Source organism: Taudactylus pleione, unplaced genomic scaffold (assembly GCF_031769625.1).
Source record: "Taudactylus pleione unplaced genomic scaffold, aTauple2 ptg000149l, whole genome shotgun sequence".
NCBI classification, from domain to species: domain Eukaryota; kingdom Metazoa; phylum Chordata; class Amphibia; order Anura; family Myobatrachidae; genus Taudactylus; species Taudactylus pleione.
The window spans coordinates 2,115,292-2,137,097 of record NW_028284551.1 but is presented as its reverse complement, the minus strand read 5'-3'; the positions used below and the strand labels follow the sequence as shown (position 1 = coordinate 2,137,097).

The window sequence follows — 21,806 nt, the reverse complement described above, 5'->3', positions numbered from 1 at the left end:
TGAATCCAGCAACATACCTACCATATGTACAACATGATGTACAAAGGGTGGAAGGAGAGGAGTTGCTGGCGGGAGGTGAGTTCGGCAGACATAATGATATGCATGATTGTATGACATATCTGAGTTAGTAGCACTGACTAGAGCATGTGAACTGGCAGCAGGCAAATCTGCTAACATTTACACTGACTCGAGGTACGCGTTCGGGGTGGTGCACGATTTTGGGGCTCTATGGCGTCTGAGAAATTTTTTGACAGCAGCAGGCACACCAGTTGCACATTCCCGACACATAAAACATCTTTTAGAAGCAATCCAACCCAAGTCAGTGGCAGTAATTAAATGCAAGGCCCACACATGTGAGGATGATCCGGTGTCACTGGGCAACAACAGAGCTGATGAAGCTGCAAAATGGGCAGCAGGGTTAAAAATGTTTCCTCCAACTGAAACAGTTATGTCATTTCAAACTATTGATATGCTGAAATTAATTGAAATGCAAAATTTGTGTTCAATTCAGGAAAAATCCATTTGGAAGTCCAAGGGATGTGGGCAAGAGTCCTCTGGGCTCTGGAGGGACGGACATGGTAAGCCAGTAGCCCCCAAGGCGTATTACCCCAGCCTGGCTGAGGCAGCACATGGTCTAACTCATCTGGGTAAACAGGGTATGTGCAAGTTGGTGAGGGCATACTGATGCGCACCAGGTTTTTCTTCACAAGCAGAAAAGATAGCAATGTCCTGTCTGACCTGCTTGAGAAAGAACATAGGGAAAGCGATCCCTACCAAACCGTCCCACATTCCACCGACTGATGGACCTTTCCAGGTGATACAAATTGATTTCATCCAATTACCACCCTGCAGGAACCTTAAGTATGTATTAGTGTGCACAGACGTATTTTCTAACTGGGTTGAGGCCTACCCAGTGGCCACTAATACTGCTGCGTTTACTGCCAAGAAAATAGTTCAGGAATTTGTATGCAGGTACGGTATCCCTAAAATCATCGAGAGTGATAGGGGTACCCATTTCACAGGTGATGTTTTTCAAAATATGTGTAAGCTGATGGGTATTAATAGCCGACTTCACACCCCCTACCGACCGCAAGTCAGTGCAAAGGTAGAGAGGATGAACGGGACTATTAAAAATAAGCTAACTAAAATCATGACTGAGACTGGACTAGGATGGCCAGAAGCATTACCTTTGGTCCTACATAGCATAAGGACCACTCCTAGACCTCCTCTGAATCTGTCCCAATTTGAAATATTGTTCGGTAGACAACCTCATTTGATTATAAGTCCACAGCAATATCTAAAGGGTAACAACGAGATAACTGTGAAGTATCTTATATCAATGAGTAAGCAGTTAAAGCAACAGCAGCAGAAACTGAAATTGTTATCTAATGATATGCCTGAAACGAACTGTCATGATGTTGAACCAGGAGAATATGTAATGATCAGAAATTTCTTGCGTTCAGGTTGTTTGACTGATCGGTGGGAAGGTCCGTACCAGGTGCTGCTGACGAGTACTACATCTTTGAAGGTGGCCGAGAGAGATACCTGGGTCCATTCCACTCACTGCTAAAAGGTCAATCAACCGGTGGAGAAACAAGTCGGAGACAAAGCTGATAGCGTGGACCTGTCGCTCGCGAGCTTGTTCCGGGAGGATTGATAAGGTCGTAGTAAGATACCTGAACTGAGAGAAATTTGCAGGTCTTGTTGTGACAATGGACGGGCCTGCTGTGTTCATTTTCATATTCTCTTTTAGAGTGTTCACCATCCTGGTCAGTCCGGGGATATCCAGTGTCTGTGATGGGGGACCGATTGAGGAAACGGGAGCTGATGGCAGTGCTGATGGAGTGGAATCAGGAGGAGTGCAATGCCAATCAGGGGAGTGTCTGACCAATCTTAGTACTGTTATTGTTAAGAGAGCTGTCATTCCGGATACTCGGGGAAGGTGTGGAGGTTTATCGTCTGAAGATTCCTGTATTTGTGAGCTTAGTGGGTCCCTAGTTGATGAGAACTGTATCCAACGGTGCCAACCTAAATATAATCCGTACTGGGGTGGGTATCCTCTAGAGGATTATCATAGCATGGTGGGCAAAGTGTTAAATCAAACTGATTGCTGGGTGTGTTCACATGTGCCACAGGGACAGCATAACGTAGGATTGGTGCCATTTCCGCTGAATATCATGGAAATTTTAGAATTGCAAAAAGGGAAAACATTGGATGGAAAATGTCTCTCATCCAAACCACCTAATTTCAAACTCTATCAATTCCAAGTAGATAGATCACTTTTGTGTTTAAACATAACCAACCCCAATAAACCCGGGAGTTGGGAAGTGATGGGGAATAATCAGACGATGACCTTTTCACAAAGATCTGATAATGAGTCCATAAACCATGATCTGCTGCGCTCCATTAAGTCTGGTGGGAAACATTTTAGGTATCGGTATACATTGAGTTCCACCAAAGAAATTATTGGTAAGGTGCCATATGGTTATAGTGCTAAATAATACAGCCAGAGACTTGCATGTACCAGATGGAAGAACCAGAAATAGGATTGTTTGCAAGGGAAATGTGCTTAATGATAATAATGCATACCATTACTTATGTTCTCCCTGATAATGTATATTTCATCTGTGGAAGAAAGCGGATAAATGGCTCTCCCCGAGTTCCAAAGGTTTGTGTTACCTGGGAAGAGTAGTCCCAGAAGTTATGACCCTCACACACGTTGAAATGCTGGGTATACATAAAAACACACCGTCACCATATCTTCACACACAATATGAACACAGAGACAAAAGAAATATGGTACCTGGTAATATACATAAAGCCACTCAGTTAATCAGTGAGACAACTGGCTTTCAAGTTCTGGTCGCATTGGACCCCACCAGGATCGCTCGGGGCACATTAAGTTTTAGATATATCCAGGAACTTGCCAAATTGATAGATAATATCACCGAGATGTACGATGACACATTCAGGTATACAGGGAGAGAATTGCAAGTGTACAAGAAAGAACTGGTGCAACACAGGCTAGTGTTGAATTATTTAACTGCTGTTACTGGAGGGTATTGCATAACATTGGCCACCCAATTTGGAGTAAAATGTTGCACCTATGTCACCAATGATACCAGCGACCCTAAGGAGGTGATAGACCGGAAGATGGATGAAATTCTGCAGCTAAAGTGGGAATTTCACAAAAACCATTACACTTCTGTGGCTGAAATAGGGGAGAAGATAGAAGGATGGGTTTCATGGCTGAACCCAGTGAAATGGCTCTCAGGTCTAGGGGAATGGGTCCAGGAAGTGATCGCCAGCATAGGCAAATTCTTAATCCTTATACTGATTGTCATCATAATAATTGGCATATGCGTCCGGTGTGTTCCCAACTCCCCTTCAAGACTGCTATTATAAGACTGGTGCATTCCCACACCTTTCACATGATCTTCCAAGATCCACGCTGTGCGTATAATAGTAGTTTTATGTCCCCACTCAGAGACACATTATTGATGGATTAAGAACCACCTTGTGCCATCCCATAATAACACCAAATAATATGTAAATGTAAGACTAAATTAAATTCTAATAGCAGATTGCGATAGCATGTTGTTTGCTATCAAAGGGTGGACTGTCAAAGCTGAATAATTGGCTGAGACAAGTTCAGTTTAAAATTGAATCTTGCGAATCTTGCGAATGGCCACAAGACGCCATCCTGAAAATGAGATCGCAAGACGCCATTTTGCGAATAGCCGCCTAAGCGCCATTTTAGATAAACTCACATTTTAGTACATGTGGCGATAATACTAATAGCACCATGCGTTTGCATATTTCACCATTTCTCATACACACATTAATACACACAATTGAGCTGTTAACTAGTCGCATATTAGCGAATGCATAGGACTTTGTATGAAACCGCTGTTTTATTAGCTTTATGCGCACGCATCTGCCCCAAGTTAACTAGCGACCTTATATCAAACCCTGAATACCCACACATTACATATTCACACATAAGATTCAATACGCTTTAAAGTGTATGATTTAAGTTGGTTCAGTTAGTTTAAATGCTGAGAAATAAAGATATTTGATAACTAAGGTATTATACATGCTAAACAAGTCGTGTTTGGAGTTGTACTGATGCGTACTCTTTTTACAGTATTCCGGTGTTATCGGTGGGGAGATCGCATCATGCATTCTCGAGTTATGGATCGCAGAGCCTACAAGCAACAAAATGTATATTTTAGGAACAACTGTTAGGATGTTGCAGGGGGCGTGAAGAGGAAGATCCCCAGCTGTTAGAGGCAGGGAGAGTCTATTTGAACTAGCCTGTTAAATGTGCTGTAACAGATGCTTCTCCCCTGGGAACCAATGACACCAGCAACAAACTTCACTATTGTCCTGTTTATTCTGGGGGGGTATAAATATGTGTGCACGAATGCTGGTTCTCAGTCTTCGTGCTGGACGCTGTATGGCTAGGGGTCTCTTGCTGATGCCTATCTCCGGGTCCGGAAGCGCCTGCGTATGTATACTGTACTTGGGTCTGTATAATTTTCCTTTTGCGCCTAAATTGTGTCTTGATCAATTGCGTGTAACTGTCTGAACTTTTACCTGAATAACACTTGTCTTTGGAACCACAGATTCCACGTCTAAGTCTTTATTTATGGTATGACTGCGTACGCAAATTAGCGTCATCCTTAGAGGTTTATAGGAAGGGTTTTAGAAGGTACAGGCAGGGGTATATAGAGGTTCTGATCCAGTATTGTTAATATATATATATATATATATAAATATATATATATGATATATACTGTGTATATATGAAATATATGTGGTATAACATGAATTATATTTATTTTTTAGAGTATTTTGTATTTTAATTCTTATTATGGAAATAAAATTTTTTAATGCATACACTGGAAATAAAATATCGGTGGGAAAGCTTCAGATGAGAGATTAAAAAGGGATGTAGTTATTAGACCGGAAGACGGCATGCCGCCAGTCTGAATTCCGACACTTAAAGTCCGACACAGGACTTAAAATAGGCGTTGAAATACTGATGCCTATCTTAATCCCGACACTGGAATCCAGAAGGACAGCACCCCGAATGAGGTAAGTCCAGGGTGCCCTAGTGTTAGCCACGCGTGGGGGGGGTGATAGGTTTAGGCAGTGTAGTGGGGGTTAGGTTTTGGGGGGTATGTTAGGGTTAGGCACCACTAGGGGGGAGGGTTAGGCACCACTGGGGGGTGGGTTTACAGTTAGGCACTAAGGGGGGAGGGTTAGGTTTAGGAATGAAGGGGGAAGATTTAGGTTTAGGCACTAACAGGGAGGGTTAGGGTGCCAGGTGGGGAGGGTTAGGGTTAGGCTACGAGACGTGAGGGTTAGGGGGAGAAGGGGGGAGGCCAAGTATAGTTACCCGACCCCTGTCGGGATACCAACCATCGGGATGTTGCTGTCAGTATTTTGACAGGAGACATCCCGACAGCTGGCATTACATACGATTCTGTTAAAAATTAGGAAATGTAGCCCACCTTAACTGGGAACCCCCATAAAATCCCGATTGGCTCTGCAAATAATAAATATCTCACTAGGTGAAATGGGAAAATATCCTATGACGAAACCGCCACCTAAGGGGTGGAGAAACGCATCAGTAGACCCATTCCCTAGTGACACGCATTCTGGAGGACACACTGGTGGCAGCACGTGGGAGATAGAGCAGCCTATCAGCAGTACATGGAATTCAGAGCAGCAGCACAGCACACCCTGGTAAACTGTGCTACCAGAGACTTAGTGCATGTGTGCAGCAACCAAGCAGCTCCACCGCGGTCACAGAGGTGGGGACGCAAGTGACACTATAGAGAGTTGCGGTCAGTTTTCTATTCTGGAGAGGACACAGAAACAGTTACAGCAGTGGTTAATCAATCCAAATATAGGAGCACCGATATCCTTACACAGCAACCACTAGTTAAGGTAACCTATTCCACATACAGGTGACAGAAGTTAAGTGGTGAATAACTACCTATATCCTGGTTCCACAAGAGAATAGGAATGCAATATTGTTATGGCTATATTTGACTATCTTTGCAACTGAGAAATGACTGTTTATTAATACCATTAATAATATTGCTTGGCTGATGCATACCCTGACTGCTGGTGCTTTTGATAAACGATTCTAACCAAGACTTTTCATACAATATTCAAGCACTGACATAATAAGCACTCTGAATTGCTGCAAAAATTGTTGCTAATTTGCATGAAAATTCTTTTCTGAAAAGGACAATATTTTTAGTCCCAGTGCTTTCCCTACAAAACATCATTATAAGCTGAAGAGATCTATAAAGCATGCTGAGAATATTAATATCCTGTGGCCACAGGTTTCAAGTATAATACATACCATATTGCTTTATGATGTATGTGTGATACCCGGCTTTTTTCTTTTATTGGTCTTTTATACTTAATATTTTACTGATTCTTTGTTGTTTATTGTAATAATGAATTCATGGTTTAAATTAGGGATGCGCAGGCTCGGATTAGTTCGGATTTTCCCACCAAATTCGGATTTTTCCCACAAAAAATCGGGTCTCAGAAAGGGGCAAAACGTCATCTTTCATGGACAAACATCATCTTTCATGGACTTTTGTCCAGGAACTATGATGTTTGTCCATGAAAGATGACGTTTTGCCTCTTTCTGAGATCTGATTTTTGGCGGGGAAAAAAAACTAATTTGGTGGGAAAACCCCGAATTTGGCGGGAAATCGGAACTAATCCGAGCCTGCACATCCTTAGTTTAAATATACACAGCTTAGTAGGCAGCGCACTTATATTTTTCTGTATATTTCTGGTATCATTTACAGGGGTCTAGGCTCTGCTGTATAAGCACAGCAGCAAGTTGCTGTGAATATACACTAGTGCCAGATATATTGGTCTCTATATTTTTTACATGTCGTACTTGTCTGCACCTCACACAAGATGGCATATGTTACAGTACAGTGACTATTTTTCGTTGTTGCTGGTACGTTTCGTACTGACAGTCATAAATCAAGTTCTGACCCCCAGCAATGGCGCCCCTAGTCACGTACTTCATGTGCCTAATGGGAAATTCAACACTGACCAACTGGATTTATTTTTTTTTCGTAGTATAATGAAATAAATATGATTTTATTTTAAACATAATATACAGACACAAAAAGAAAACAATTTCAATGTGCATGTTTATGCCTATAGGTAATGTAACCACTTAGTGCAACCTCAGGTTGCTAGCTGAGAATGGGGTCATGCCTTGCAGCACACGACCATTGTAAAGTAAGCAGCCAAAATTACTACACTGGTTGGAAGTAGGGACCTCATTCAGAGTCGGTCGCGAGTGCCGATGCGCTCGTAACCGACTCGATGGTTTGGCCTGCGCACGCGAAGCGGCCGCACTGCGCGTGCGCAAGCCCCGGAGTGACAGAGAAACTCTGTCGATCGGAGCTCGTTACCAAAGGGGCGGCTGCCGATGTTGATCGACAGCTGACCCCGTTTGGTAGGCGGGCCGGGGGGGGTGGTTTCCAAAACGGAGGTGTTCCTTTACAAGCGCCTACCATTTTGTGGGTGGCCGCACTGACATCATCAGTGTTGTCAGTGGGGAGCTTCCTACTCCATCAGAGCAGAAAGCTCCCTGGGGCTTACGAGTGCCCAGACCCAACCTTAGGGTCTGGTCGTAAGCCCCGATGGTCGCGATGGTGATCACCATCGTGACCATCAACCTGGTGATAACCCACAGCTTAACGATCGACAAGGAGGTGGCCATTCCGGATGCAAGCGGCCGCCCTGATTCAGGGCGACCGCTTGCAACTAATGACCGCCTCTGAATGAGGTCCTAGGATCGCAAGGCTGCATTAGCACGCATCTGCTAGCTGCGAAAATATGCTAATGAATGCAATCGCATGCCAACCGCAGCACTAAACCAAGATGCCCATCACTGTATAAAGCCACCCACTTCCCATGACATGCATCCGCAAGTCAGCGAAAACATCAGTAACATTGAGTAACATCGGAACCATTCGCACAGTTGTGGTTGACCTGACCCTACCTCACAAACTGCTAAACTTCATGTCACCATCTAGACCTCTGCCAACGTATACAATCACAGGGGCTTAAATATGTACGCCCCTGTAACGGCATTCAAACGCACAGGCACGACTGCGTTTCACCGACCACCCTCCCTCTCCACACCTAAATGGTCACTTCATGTCAATCATTATGCTATTTGACTGCGATCGCTTGCCGATTGCAGCAGCCGGTTCACGCACGCGCACTGCGATCCTTATGCATGCGCAGAGCACAAACATCTACCGGCTGCATGCAAACGCAGCCGTGCGTTCCAGGCTGAATAAGGCCCTAAATCCACTGTGGACATAAATGTGTAAATTGTGGCCAGAAAAAGGTTGATGCTGCTTAGTGTCCACTGAAACGTATATATTTTGTGCTTTTTAAGTTCTCAACTTTTGCTTTTGTTTTTATTTTCAACTCCTGTTCCTGAAAGAGGTTCATTGTGTTCTACCTTCAGAACAAAACTATACAAAATGTAAAAAAAAATATTGATGAATTTAAAAATAAGTATGATAGTAAAAAGTTTAGAAGTGACTGGTGACAATCACTTCTCAACTGTTAATAAGTATTTTAAACCTGAAGAGTAAGGTATGATCCAGCAGAACACGTTTGTTAAACAATTAATATTTTTAGTGAAAAAAATGGTCCTTCTGTTTAAAAAGTTCTAGTATAGTTTAAACAACATAATATATATATATAACAAATATAAAATATTACAATATCAAATGAGCTGGTTTAGGGCCTAATGTAGAGTAAGTACTATGCCAGTTTGTGTAGGGTAAATTGTGGGCCTGATTCAGAGATATACGCAATGCTGATATTTACGCCGATCAAGCGATTGTATGCAATTCTGCATGCGTATAAGCCGCATTGCACGAGCGCAGTGATCGCATTGCGATTACGGAGTAATCCATCGCAAAGTGAGTGACAGGTTGTCAGAGTTGGGGATGGTAACAGGGGGGTGGGCAGAATAACGCAGGCGTGTCTGTCTGTTTGAACGCCGTTTTATGGGCGTAGATAAATTAGCCACTACGATTGCATATACAGCATGAGAGACCTCTGTGTGTCAGGAGAGCTGCCGAGTCTGCAGCTGGTCAGACCTGTCGCAAGGGCACAGTAGCCGCTTGATGTGCATTGATGTTATTGATATTTATGCAGGTAAGTGACTTTGGCCCTGATTCAGAGCCCCTCGTAAGCGGCCGCTCGTTCATTCTGACCGATGTTCGCACATCTGCGCATGCGTACGGATTTTAATACGCATGCGCGAACCAGTCAGTGCGGCCGAAAATCGTTTGTTCGCTATATAGCGAATGCCTGCTATTTTGAGTGACAGGAGGAGGCGTATGTGGGTGGTAACAGGGGAAGGTGCTTGAAAACAGGGGTGTGGAATTCGAACGCAGGCGTGCTTAAAGGTCAAAACGGGCGTTTTAAGGGAGTGCATAATTAATACAGCAGCGTCGTTGACCACGTCACTTGTTTTTTTTTTACTCAGAACTGCTCGCAAAATAGCAGTTGAAAAAACCAGCCACAAGAATAGCGAGCAGTTCATGCACTGTTCGATGTACTCGATTAATCTAATAAATAGCGGACATGACGTATGGTGCGAGCGGCAAGGGGGCGTATTTTCAAAATTACAACTGCAAGTTTTGCTCGCTCGTTCAGACTTAGAGGCGTGAACAGACCGCAATTAGCGAACGGTTCATTTGAATAGCCACCCCTTGTTTTAGAACGAACGACCGCAAATAGCGAGCGGCTCTGAATGAGGGCCTTTGTACGCAGATAAGAAGGCAGCAGTGGGCATCCCTATCCTCGGGTGATTTTTGAGACCATTAGCATATTGTCGATGCTGCGTTCCGCACAAATTGCGGCTATGATCACATTACCGTCCATCTCTGAATCAGGCCCTGTGTCCGCAATGGGTGGCCCTCTAACCTTCAAAAGGGCAGCACATTATGCTTAATCTCAATAGCAAATTAAGTTCATATATGTAATCAAGGAAAGTGACACCTAACTGAAATAATATAATAATAACAGGCCTAGCCTATAAGTTATAACAAACAATATCACAACAAACCAGGAAGGAGCCATGGGTTGCCTGCAAAGGCCCGGATGGCCGCATGATACCCGGGGCCACATGTCGCCCATCACTGTTCTAAAGAGTGAAGAAGTGGACAAGTAGAGAAGTTGCCCATAGCTACCAATCAGCTTTGAGGTAGCATTTATCAAGTACATTCTATAAAATGATAGGGAGAAGCTGATTGGTTGCTATGAGCAACTTCTCCAGTAGTCCACTTCTCCACATTTTAGAAAGCTTGTTACATCTCCCACTAAGGGCCATATTCAATTAGGTGCGAAAAGTTGCGTTTGGCGAAAATCGTTCGCTAGGCGAAGCTATCGCTGCATTCACCAGTTTTGATGTTTTCTTTTCGCGTACTTTCTCAATGTGCGCTCCCGCTTTCCGCCCTATCCAGTTGCAAAACATGCGAAAACGCATACTTGCGAAAACTGCGCATGAAGAAACAAGCGAAAAGTACAGCGTATATTGGGGAAATCAGTCTGTACCCCATAAAAAGCCTAACTGACACTGGAAATCAATATAGAAGAGTATTAATAGCCCTAATAAAAGTATTTTGGGTTCTTAAAGTGAGTGAAATGGCTGTTATATGCATAAGTGTGGAAAAATTATATAAAGCAATTTCTTTTGGAAAAAATTATTGTTGTAGTTAAAATGGGTGCTAGTATATTTTTGTGTCTATAAAGTGCAGTTTAAATTTTTTTTTTAAAATACACCTGCTGCAGCACCTGCAATCCTAAAAACACCTGTCCCATCCATACAGCCCCCCCCCCCAAAATACATGACCCAGTACTTTATACCCATTTTTCAACACTTTTTACATTTTCAACCCAAAAATGACATGTCATTATTATGGGGAATTAAGCAATTTTTTTTTTTGCCTGATTAGTCATTAGGAGGGGGGTTGTCCAAAGGGTTCTGAACCAAGGCCCTGATTCAGAGCTGGACGCTCTTTCAGAATCACGGCGGCATTATTTTTTTTTGTGTTGGCCTCTTGGCCGCTCGCTAAGCTGTGGGTGACCACCCACAGCTTCTGTGAGCGGCCAGGTGATGGTTGGGATGGTCGCTCACTACTGAGGCCGCCCACAAATGGCAGGCATTCCTTCGGGAACGCCTCCGTTTGGCCAGCCACCCCCCTGCCCGCCTCCAAAATGGGGCAAGCTGTCAATCGCAATTGTCAGCCGCCCTATTTTGGTGCGAGACCCGTAGCGACGGAGCGCCCGTCGCTGGTCGGGTCTCGCGCATGCTCACGCTGGGGCCGGCTCCGGCATGCGCAGTGTGGTACCATCGACCTGCTTGCGAGCGCTGTAGCAGGCCCCAAGTCCCCACATTTTTATCCAAAAGTATAGATTTTGCACATTTTATCACCTGCTCTGAGATGGGGAAAACTTTTTGCCGGTTTCTGGCTATGGAGATTTCACACATGCAAACACCGACAATTGGATAACGCGATACGCACATATGTGTGAAAACTTTGCATCGGCAAACACTTTTCGTCAAACGCGACTTTTCGCACCTAACTGAATACGGCCCTAAGTAGTCAATTTAACATTGCTGACATAGATTCAGTGAATGAAGCACAAAGAAATCTTGTAGATCTAATGCCATCCAATTCCAGTTATATGATGGCATAAAGCAAGTAGCACAGAGGACCATATCCATTGTGGGCACATCATTTAATATTGATTCACTTCTGATAAACTTAGTTATCTTATATCAGTATTTTAATGGAATTTAATTGATTTTATTTTGAAAGAAAATAGACAGAATCAAAAGTAAATATTATATGTGCTTCTGAGATGCCTGGCAATGTAGTGTGGACGACGACACTACTCCGGAGACCATGCTGGTATTCCACCCAATTTACACAGTTGTTGAGATGCCCACTTGCAGCTTAAATCCAGGCATCTGCGTACAAAGACGCAGCATCGATTGCAGATTCCATGATAATCAGAAGTAGTCATATGGTTGCACATGATGGGCGCTTGTACTAAGACGCCGAAGCCACTTTCACTGCGCAGTTGCAGGCTGTGACACACCCTGAAAATGGTCGCCACACGCCTGTGTTCTTTGATGTCACTCCCCGTTACCCCCACTCCCTATCACTCTGTGAGTAAATAGTCGCTGCAGGTGACTACAGTAATGTACCATGACGCATGTGCCATGTGACTTAGACGCATGCGCAGACTGCCCATAATCACTCAACTGTGTAAACTTTGGAATATCGTACATCTCTGAATTAGGGGTCTATTTACTAAGCAGTGTTAGGAGACAGAGTGAAAAGTGATAAGGTGCCAGCCAATCAGCTCCAACTGTCATTTTTCAAACACAGCCTGTGAGATGACAGTTAGGAGCTGATTGGCTGGCACCTTATCACTTTTCACTCTGTCTCCTAAAGCTGGCCACACATCTAAAGATTATCTGTTCAACCAGCCAACTAGTTGATTGGTTGGAATGAAAATCTGGTAAGGTATGAAAGCAAATGACAATCAGCAATTTGCTCCCAAACGCCGGAAAATGGACAAAAACTGTTGTTTGAACAAATAGTTTAGATCAAACATTTAACAAACTTGTCTGAACGTCCATTTTCATCTATTTTCTGGCATTTAGGAGCAAATTGCTGATTATCAGTTACTCCCATGCGTTACCAGATTTTCATTCCAACCAATCAACTAGTTGGCTGGTTGGATGCAAGTTGGTCTAGTGTGTGGCCAGCTTAACACTGCTTAGTAAATAGCCCTCTTAGACCCTTAATAGATAAGTCCAATTACAAAGCAATATATAAAAGTCCCAGAGAAGATAAAGGACCATGATTGTATAATTACAGACTGGTTTGCCCTGCATGATGCAATCATAGTTAAGAATATTATTTATAATTTTGATAAACCAGAAAGAAAAGCTTTTAATAGCCTTTGAGAAAATACAACTCCAGCCCCATTTGTTGCTTGAGTTAAATCTAGAAAAAGAAAACTGAGGTTGGAGACTTACCTCGACAAGGTTCACGGCATGTGGATGGTAACTTTGGACAGCTAAGAAAGCAAGATATACATTCCAACACCAAATAATCATAATATTGACCTTTGGAACAATCTGCAGCCATTTGTAATCTCAAACTGGATCATGAACACTGTCGTACAGATGTACAGTGAGGAGAATTTCAAGTCCTTGACATGCAAATGACTGCAATGAGGGATGACCGTCTCTAGGTTTGTTTCACATGTTTCAGTGCACCTGCCTGAGATCGAGAGGCATTTCCATAACTTCTGCTGATGCATCATAGAGCGTACACAAGGGACCTAAGCTATAATACAATTGGCTGTGTCTATCTTACTGTGATAACACAATAGTTTTTGGAATAACTACACTTAGAGCATTACAATAATGCACGTGTTTCATCTGAAAAGAAATAAACCATATATTTTTTCTACAGTCATAATTATTTGTACAAATATACACAGAGGAACTTATTATGATAACAATAGATATATCTCCTTGCTGAGTTTATATAGCGTACTTCCATCTGTGTGATCCTTGGGAAAGTAATGCAGGCAGTTTATCATTGTTTAAACGTAGCTGACACTACTCTACTGATCCCTAAGTATGACCAATATGATATCACCTATTCAAATATAAACAAAATTATGATTGTATTGGAAGAACAAATTATATAAATGATTATTAAGTTTGGTATGTTAGCTATTTAACAACCAATTTGTTCAACAGATTTATTACTCCAGCGGTGATGGGGGAATATTTTACTACAATGGTGATGGGGGGCAATGTGTTACTAGAGAGGTGATGGGGAATATTTTACTACAGAAGTAATGGAGGATATGTCACTACAGAAGTGATAGGAGTACTGTGTTACAGAGGTGGTGGAGGATTTGTTACTACAGAGGTGATGGGAGATGTGTTACTACAGAGGTTATGGAGTATGTGTTACTACAGAGGTGATGGGAGATGTGTTACTACAGAGGTTATGGAGTATTTGTTACTACAGAGGTGATGGGAGATGTGTTACTACAGAGGTTATGGAGTATGTGTTACTACAGAGGTGATGGGAGATGTGTTACTACAGAGGTTATGGAGTATGTGTTACTACAGAGGTGATGGGAGATGTGTTACTACAGAGGTTATGGAGTATGTGTTACTACAGAGGTGATGGGAGATGTGTTACTACAGAGGTTATGGAGTATGTGTTACTACAGAGGTGATGGGAGATGTGTTACTACAGAGGTTATGGAGTATGTGTTACTGCAGAGGTGATGGGAGATGTGTTACTACAGAGGTTATGGAGTATTTGTTACTACAGAGGTGATGGGAGATGTGTTACTACAGAGGTTATGGAGTATTTGTTACTACAGAGGTGATGGGAGATGTGTTACTACAGAGGCAATGGAGGATGTGTTACTACAGAAGTGATAGGAGTACTGTGTTACAGAGGTGATGGAGGATTCGTTACTACAGAGGTCATGGGGGTGTGTTACTACAGAGGTTATGGAGTATTTGTTACTACAGAGGTGATGGGAGATGTGTTACTACAGTTTTATGGAGTATTTGTTACTACAGAGGTGATGGGAGATGTGTTACTACAGTTTTATGGAGTATTTGTTACTACAGAGGTGATGGGAGATGTGTTACTACAGAGGTAATGGAGGATGTGTTACTACAGAAGTGATAGGAGTACTGTGTTACAAAGGTGATGGAGGATTTGTTACTACAGAGGTGATGGGGATGTGTTACTACAGAGGTGATGGAGAATTTGTTACTACAGAGGTGATGAGAGATGTGTTACTCCAGGGGTGATGGGTGAATATTTTACTACAGTGGTGATGGGTGCAATGTGTTACTGCCTAGGTGATGGGAGTATGTGTTATTTTACTACATAGGTGATGGAGGAATGTGTTACTGCAGAGGAGATGAGGTACATTGTATTATTACCAAAATAATAGGGGGAATGTGTTACTACAGAGGTGAGGTGGGGATGTTACTGTCAGGAATCATCCTTATCTTCAGAGTCGCACTGCTCTGTCCTGGCAGGGGTCCCGGCCTAGAGGCTCCCAGAGTGCGCTGCTGATGGGTTCTCAGCATGGTGGTCTCAGGGGTCTAAATCTCCAATTGCATTCCTACCAGATCTGGACACTGGGCGCCACCATATCAGTCTCAGCCAGCTCAGTGTCTTGCTGTCGAGCTCCCAGTGTGGTAGTGTTCTCAGGGACCCGGAGTTTCTGGCGGCGTTCCCGCTGGCTCTGAACATTGGGTGCATCCATGTTTGCTGAGCAGCCTAGCCAGTAATCTCCAATTGCAGTCAGACTGGTGTCCACCTGACTGCACCAGCCAATCCCCATGAGACCCAGGGTATAAAGATCTTCCACAGACAGCACTCAGTGCCTGAGCTTCATCGCTTAGACATCCAAGACTCCAGCTCCCTGGCTTTTAGCTATAGTCTCCTTGCCTACTCCTGATTCCACTCTGGCTCTAGTTGCTAAAGACTGGTCCCAATCCGGCTCCAGTTACTAACTCCGATTCCGCTACAGCTCCAGTTGCCAAGTTCGATACCAATCCGTCTCCAGTAACTAACTCTGATTCCACTTCGGCTCCAGTTGCCAAGTTCGGTCCCAATCCAACTCCAGTTACTAAGTCTGATTCCACTCCGGCTCCAGATGTTAAATCTGGTCCCAATCCGGCTCCAGTTACTAACTCTGATTCCACTCCGGCTCCAGTTGCCAACATTGGTCCCAAACCGGCTCCAGTTAATAAGTCTGATTCAACTCCGGCTCCAGTTAAATCCAGTCCCAATTCGGCTCCAGTTGTTAAGTCTGATTACATTCTGGCTCCAGTTGCTAAGTCTGAGTCCACTTCGGCTCCAGTTGTAAAGTCCGGTCCCACTCCGGCTCCAGTTGCTTAATTCAGTCCCACTCTAGTTCCAGTTGGAGGGAGGCACTACATACAGCAATTAAATTAATGGATTGATATTGTTTCCTATTTTAAAATATATGCTTCATCTGATAAGGTGGCACTAGGGCATCCACAACATCCTATGACATGTGGAAAGCCAGCAATTGTTCAAAACTGCTACTTTGGCACAACTAGGGACTCCTCCTCAGAAGGCATATGTAATATCTGACTGAGGCACACCAGGAAGGTCCTTGAAATGTGCTTCAGAATCTTGTTGGACGCAGACTGGGAAATCACTGCTGCCACGGCAACCATGGTTTGGAATGATTCTGAAACGCAGAAGTTTAACACTGACAATGACTATGTCAGTGGTGGAATTGCTGTTGAAATGTCAATTAATAATGGCTCAAGGTCACTCTCCAGTATGTGGAGAGTTTCCAAGATGACATCAGGTGAAAGTTTAAATTTATGCACCATTTCATCATCAGGCATTCCAAAGAGCGAAATACATGGGTGGTAATGTAGATGCACTCCCTAGGCTGGCGGCGGATAGGATGGTTCACGAAGCATATAAATATGACCAACCAATTCTACATACTGTATGTTAAAAAAATAAATAAATTAAAAATAGTGTAAACAAGCTGAACACGGTTATACACAGAAATGCTTAAGCCAAACATTTATCCATCTAATTGTCTGATAAATGCTAAGCAGCATATTGCAACTCTGGCAAATAAGTAAAACAAATGTAATTTTTTTTGTAACTGGCATATAAAAAAACAAAACAAAAAAACAAAGAAAGCACGCATACTTTTTAAATAATCAGCAAAGTTAAAGTGACCACAATAGAACTGAAAAAAAGTGTAAACAGATAATTCAAACAACCAAGGTACAAAGGAATCATAATGATGTGAAAACATGGTCAACCTACACTGTGATAACCAATACAACACACAATGTACAAAGACAACACGTTTCTTATTCTAAATACAAATCAAGTTAATGATGTTGGAATTTCAATAAAATAAATTAAGGAAATATGGTAATCTTAAATTAAAAAATTGGCATTAGCAAATGATGGCAGGGACTAGAGCAGAGGCTCATTATAAATGCATTGGCTCCTCCTTCTGCACAGCCAACCTTTGCATGCTCACAGGCCGCACATCCCATGTGCCAGAATGTCTCAGCAAGCTTAGATCTGCGCTGTGTTTGAGCATGCTGATGCTGCAACAGCTCGCAATGCTCCTCCAGCACCCATTCCTTACGATGCACCTTCAGCATCATCTCAGCGCTACGGTGGAACAGACTATGAGATTCCTGGACCAAGCCGTGTGTCGACTCTGGAACCACGTATGGCTCCTGCAAAAAAGAGACAGTCACATTACAGTGTCAAGGAGCTGGCTATACACTGAAGTGCCAAAAGTCATGGGATAGCAGTATATAAAGGTAATTAATGGTAGGTGGCGTCAGCGTACTGTGACATCTTGGAAATGCCCAAACCTGCATCAGTTATATTCTGACATCTCATGAGTCAGTTTGAACACTGGCTAGGCTGCTCAGCAAAGGCGACGTGAATTATCGGAGTTCAAACGAATTTGTGAGAACATTCAACATTTCTCGATCTACAGTATCACATGTGTACCAGAATACCTCATTACCACCCACTATGGACAGCACAGTGACTGACCATGGGATGCTTAATATAATGACCAGCGGCTTCTGACCAGAATTGTCCGTGGAAACAGACAAGCGACACTGGCTCAAATCATATCCACATTCAATGCAGGAGGTACTAGATGCATATCCAGCTGGCCAGTGCAGCGTTCTTTAGCTTCCATGGGATATGGGAGCAGAAGACCCACCAGATTGCCCCTGTTAACACTACGGCACCAGACACAGCGCCTTACCTGGGCTTGTGACGTTGCTAACTGAACCCTGGAGGCATGGCAACATGTGGTACTGTCTGATGAGTCAATGTTCCATTTGTTTTGGGCTGATGGTAGGGTTTGTGTGTGGCACAAACCCCATGAGGCCATGGACCCAGTTATCAACAAGGCACCATGCAGGCTTGTTGTGATTCCATAATAGTGTAGTGTATTCACATTACATGGGTTGGGTCCACTGGTCCACCTGAACACATCATTGACCAGTAACCATTACGTTGCATTGCTTGATGACCATTTGTACCCAGAGTCGTAGCTAGACTTTTTGGTACCCTGTGCCGGAGAGAGCATTGGCATCCCCCCATTTTTTTTAAATAGGGACATAAGATAGTGCATCTGAAGAAGGGCCATGGCCTCATGGGGAAAGGCCAGGGAAGAGATAGGGGAGTCCAGGAGATGCTGAGGATAAAAGAAGAGGAAGCTACAAGTGAGAATGAAAATAAACAGGATAATTGACAGACCCAAACAGTGCCCCCTGCCCTGCGGTGCCCTGTGCCATTGCACTACCCTAGCTATGGCCCTGTTTGTACCCCTTCATGGGCTTCATGTAACTCCACAAAGATGGAATATTCCAGCTGGATAATGCACCGTGTCATTGGTCCCAAGTTGTCCAGAATTGGTTCGAGGAGCATTTTGGAGCATTCCAACGATTGGTGTGGCAAGCGCATTTTCCCCGACATGAACCCAATCGAGTATTTATGGGACATGGTGGAGAGGTCTATTTGCACCCAAGATCCTGCACCTACAAATATCAAGGAGCTGTGGGAAGCTATCCAGATGGCATGGGTCAACTTGTGGAATCGATGCCATGTCGAGTTGCTGCACTTTGCTGGAATAGAGGGGATCCTACACGATACTAGGCATTTATACCATTACTTTTTGGCACTTCACCTTACAATAGAATTTATAGAAAGGGAAGAGGCTGCGCTGCAACTTAATCAAAATACATTAAGAGAAAGGGCTGCTAAATAAGGTGCAGGCCACCCCACCTGCTTGGTTAGGTTGCGGAGACAAAGATAACTTTATTCAGTGCTCACCCAAATGTGACACAATAAAATTTGACAATATTACAAAGTCAATAATCATCTGACTGAAGTAAATATGAAAGTACTTATTCAATAAAAGATACTGTATTCATAAAAAGTTTAAATTTAAACATAGAGCTTATAACCAATTGGTTAGGAGTGGACATACATGGTAAAAAATTATGGCTATAATGACATTTGAAGTAACAACTTAGCTAGATTATATAACACCTTTCAGGTGTACTAGTGCTAGCAGGCAGATGTATATGATGGTGATGTAAATAGATTGCCTAATACCAATATACAACATTAATTGGACACAGAGGACAAAACATACACATTAAATATAACATAGATTCTTTAAACTTCGGTTACAAGAATGGGAGATAGAATTGTAACCCCTTCTATTTGGGGTGACATTTCTTCAAAAAGTCATTTAAGGCTGTCTTGATAGTAAATCCGTATTGCCAAGATGGGGCACAATTACAACAGTCTGAGATGTAATAACAGGTGATACGCCTGATTGGCGTTTTACTCACCCGTCCAGGCTGAGAGCGAGAGGCTATCTTCCGTATCGGAGAAAGGCTTTGTTAGGTCTGATACAAATATTCAAATCTGCTGCTTGCAGGAGATATTCCTGTCGGGAACGCGGAGGACCGTCTGTGTCTTTGCTGTTCTCCGGAATAAGGGTGGGCTGTTCACTCGTCTCGGACGCAGCCAGTGCAGGAGGTAAAAGTGTAGGACAAAGTGGTCTGCCGGCAGATTTGCACTATGCGGTGTATCCGAAAGTGTCCGTGTCCTAAGGTTCCCACAATGCAACGAGTTTCACCTGCCATAGCAGGCTTCATCAGGCTGTGGTTAGGATAATTCTTGACTGCACTAAGTATCCCTGTATAGGCAGTTGATTGATATTTAATCGATAATTGAATACACAGGTGAAGAATGAATCAATATTCAAAGCAGTATACAGACTATGAGTCGTATTCAATTCAAGCGGACCCGCGATACTTTTCCGCCTCCCAGACTTTTTGCCTACATCGCGTGTTTTGTAGGTGGAAAAGTATCACGCACGTGCCCGCGTATCCCCGTATTCAATTTGAAAGTAGGCGAAAACGGGACCCGGCGAAACTTAAACAAGCGGAAAGTACTGTCAGATTTGGGGAAATCAGCCTAACACCCCCCAAAAGATGCTCTGACATGGGGGTTCCCTATGGTACCCCCCGATTTGGCTTGCTGAAGGTATTTGATGTTTTTAAAAGGGCACAATAGCTGCTAAATAGCGTTTTTGTATAAGTGGTGCAGAATAGTATTGTGAAATTTTTTTGGCAGAAATAACTTATCCCAGCAAATTTGAGGTACATGAAAATGGGGGCCAGCATATTTTAAAGTTGCTAAAGTTAAGTTTAAACATTTTTTAAAAATCCACCTGCCATAAGCTCCTGCAATGAAGAAAACATCTGGGGCATACTTGGGGACCCCCACAAAGTCAGGTTTGCTAGTTTTTAACTTTGTCCCCAACATTTTTTTTTTAACCCCCCAATTTCAAAGTGATTTTTTGGGGGTGTTTTTAAGTGTTTTTAAAGATTTTTGACACAGTTTACCTTTGGGGGACTGAAGGCTGCACGGGGGTTCCCGCAATGTTGCACCCCAAAACCCCAATTCTAGCCGGAAAGTCTTTCAAATTGAATACGGCGATACTTTTCCGCCTGGCGAAATGACGTCATCGGCGAAACTTTTTCGCCGATTCCGGCTTTTCACCTCAAATTGAATACGGTCCTATGCTGGAATCTGTCAGTCACACACAGATAAACAAATAAACAAACAACATAAAGACATTTGTTTAACAAAGAATTAATTTGGAAAATGGTATTATAACTAGGGGTGTGCACCGGCCACTTTTCGTGTTTTGTGTTTTGGTTTTGGATCTGGATCTTTCTTCGTGTTTTGGATCTGGATTGGTTTTGCCAAAACCACCCTTCCGTGTTTTGGGTTCTGGGTTTTGTGTTTTGGATCTGTATTTTTTTGAAAAAAAGCATGAAAACAGCTTAAATCACAGAATTTGTGGGTTTTTCTGCTCCTATGCAATTATTAACCTCAATAACCTTCATTTCCACTCATTTCCAGTCTATTCTGAACACCTCACACCTCAAAATATTGTTTTTATGGCCAAAAGATTGCACCAAGGTAGCTGGATGACTATGCTAAGATACACGAGTGGGCGGCACAAACACGTGGCCCATCTAGGAGTGACACTGCAGTGGCAGACAGGATGGCAGTTTGAAAAACTAGGCCCCAAACAGTACATACTGCAAAGAAAAAAAAGAGGTGCAAGATGGAATTGTCCTTGGGCCCTCCCACCCACCCTTATGTTGTATAAATAGGACATGCACACTTTAACAAACCAATAATTTCAGCGCCAGGGTCTGCCACATGACTGTGGCTGAAATGATTGGTTCGTTTGGGCCCCCACAAAACAAGCTGGCAATTAATGTGTCCCTGCACAAACTGGCTCTACGGAGGCAAGATGTCGTCCTCATCCTCCTCATCCACCGATTCCTTGGATAAAACAGGAAAAAGGGATTTAGGTGTCCCTGGACTGCTTACGGCCTTAGCCAAAGTTTCTGAACTTGACAGTAACTTTTTATGAACGCGCTGCAGGTGCCGTATAAGGGAGGATGTTCCTAGGTGGTTAACGTCCCTACCCCTACTTATTTCACCTTTACATATGGTACATATGGCAAGACAGTTGTTGTCCGGATTTGGATAGAAATATTGCCAGACCAAAGA

The 21,806-nt window shown here is 43.2% G+C and overlaps 1 protein-coding gene across 1 annotated transcript in view; it reads right to left on the bottom strand.

Annotated features, from left to right (window-relative positions):
• The window catches only part of TNFRSF17 (TNF receptor superfamily member 17), a 34,239-nt gene extending 20,980 nt beyond the window's left edge, over window positions 1–13,259 (bottom strand). The window contains 1 exon segment of the mRNA XM_088474248.1: window positions 13,142–13,259. Within this exon segment, the coding sequence (XP_088330374.1) occupies window positions 13,142–13,253 (112 nt within the window). The 5' untranslated portion in view covers window positions 13,254–13,259.
• Window positions 13,260–21,806: the final 8,547 nt, after the last annotated feature.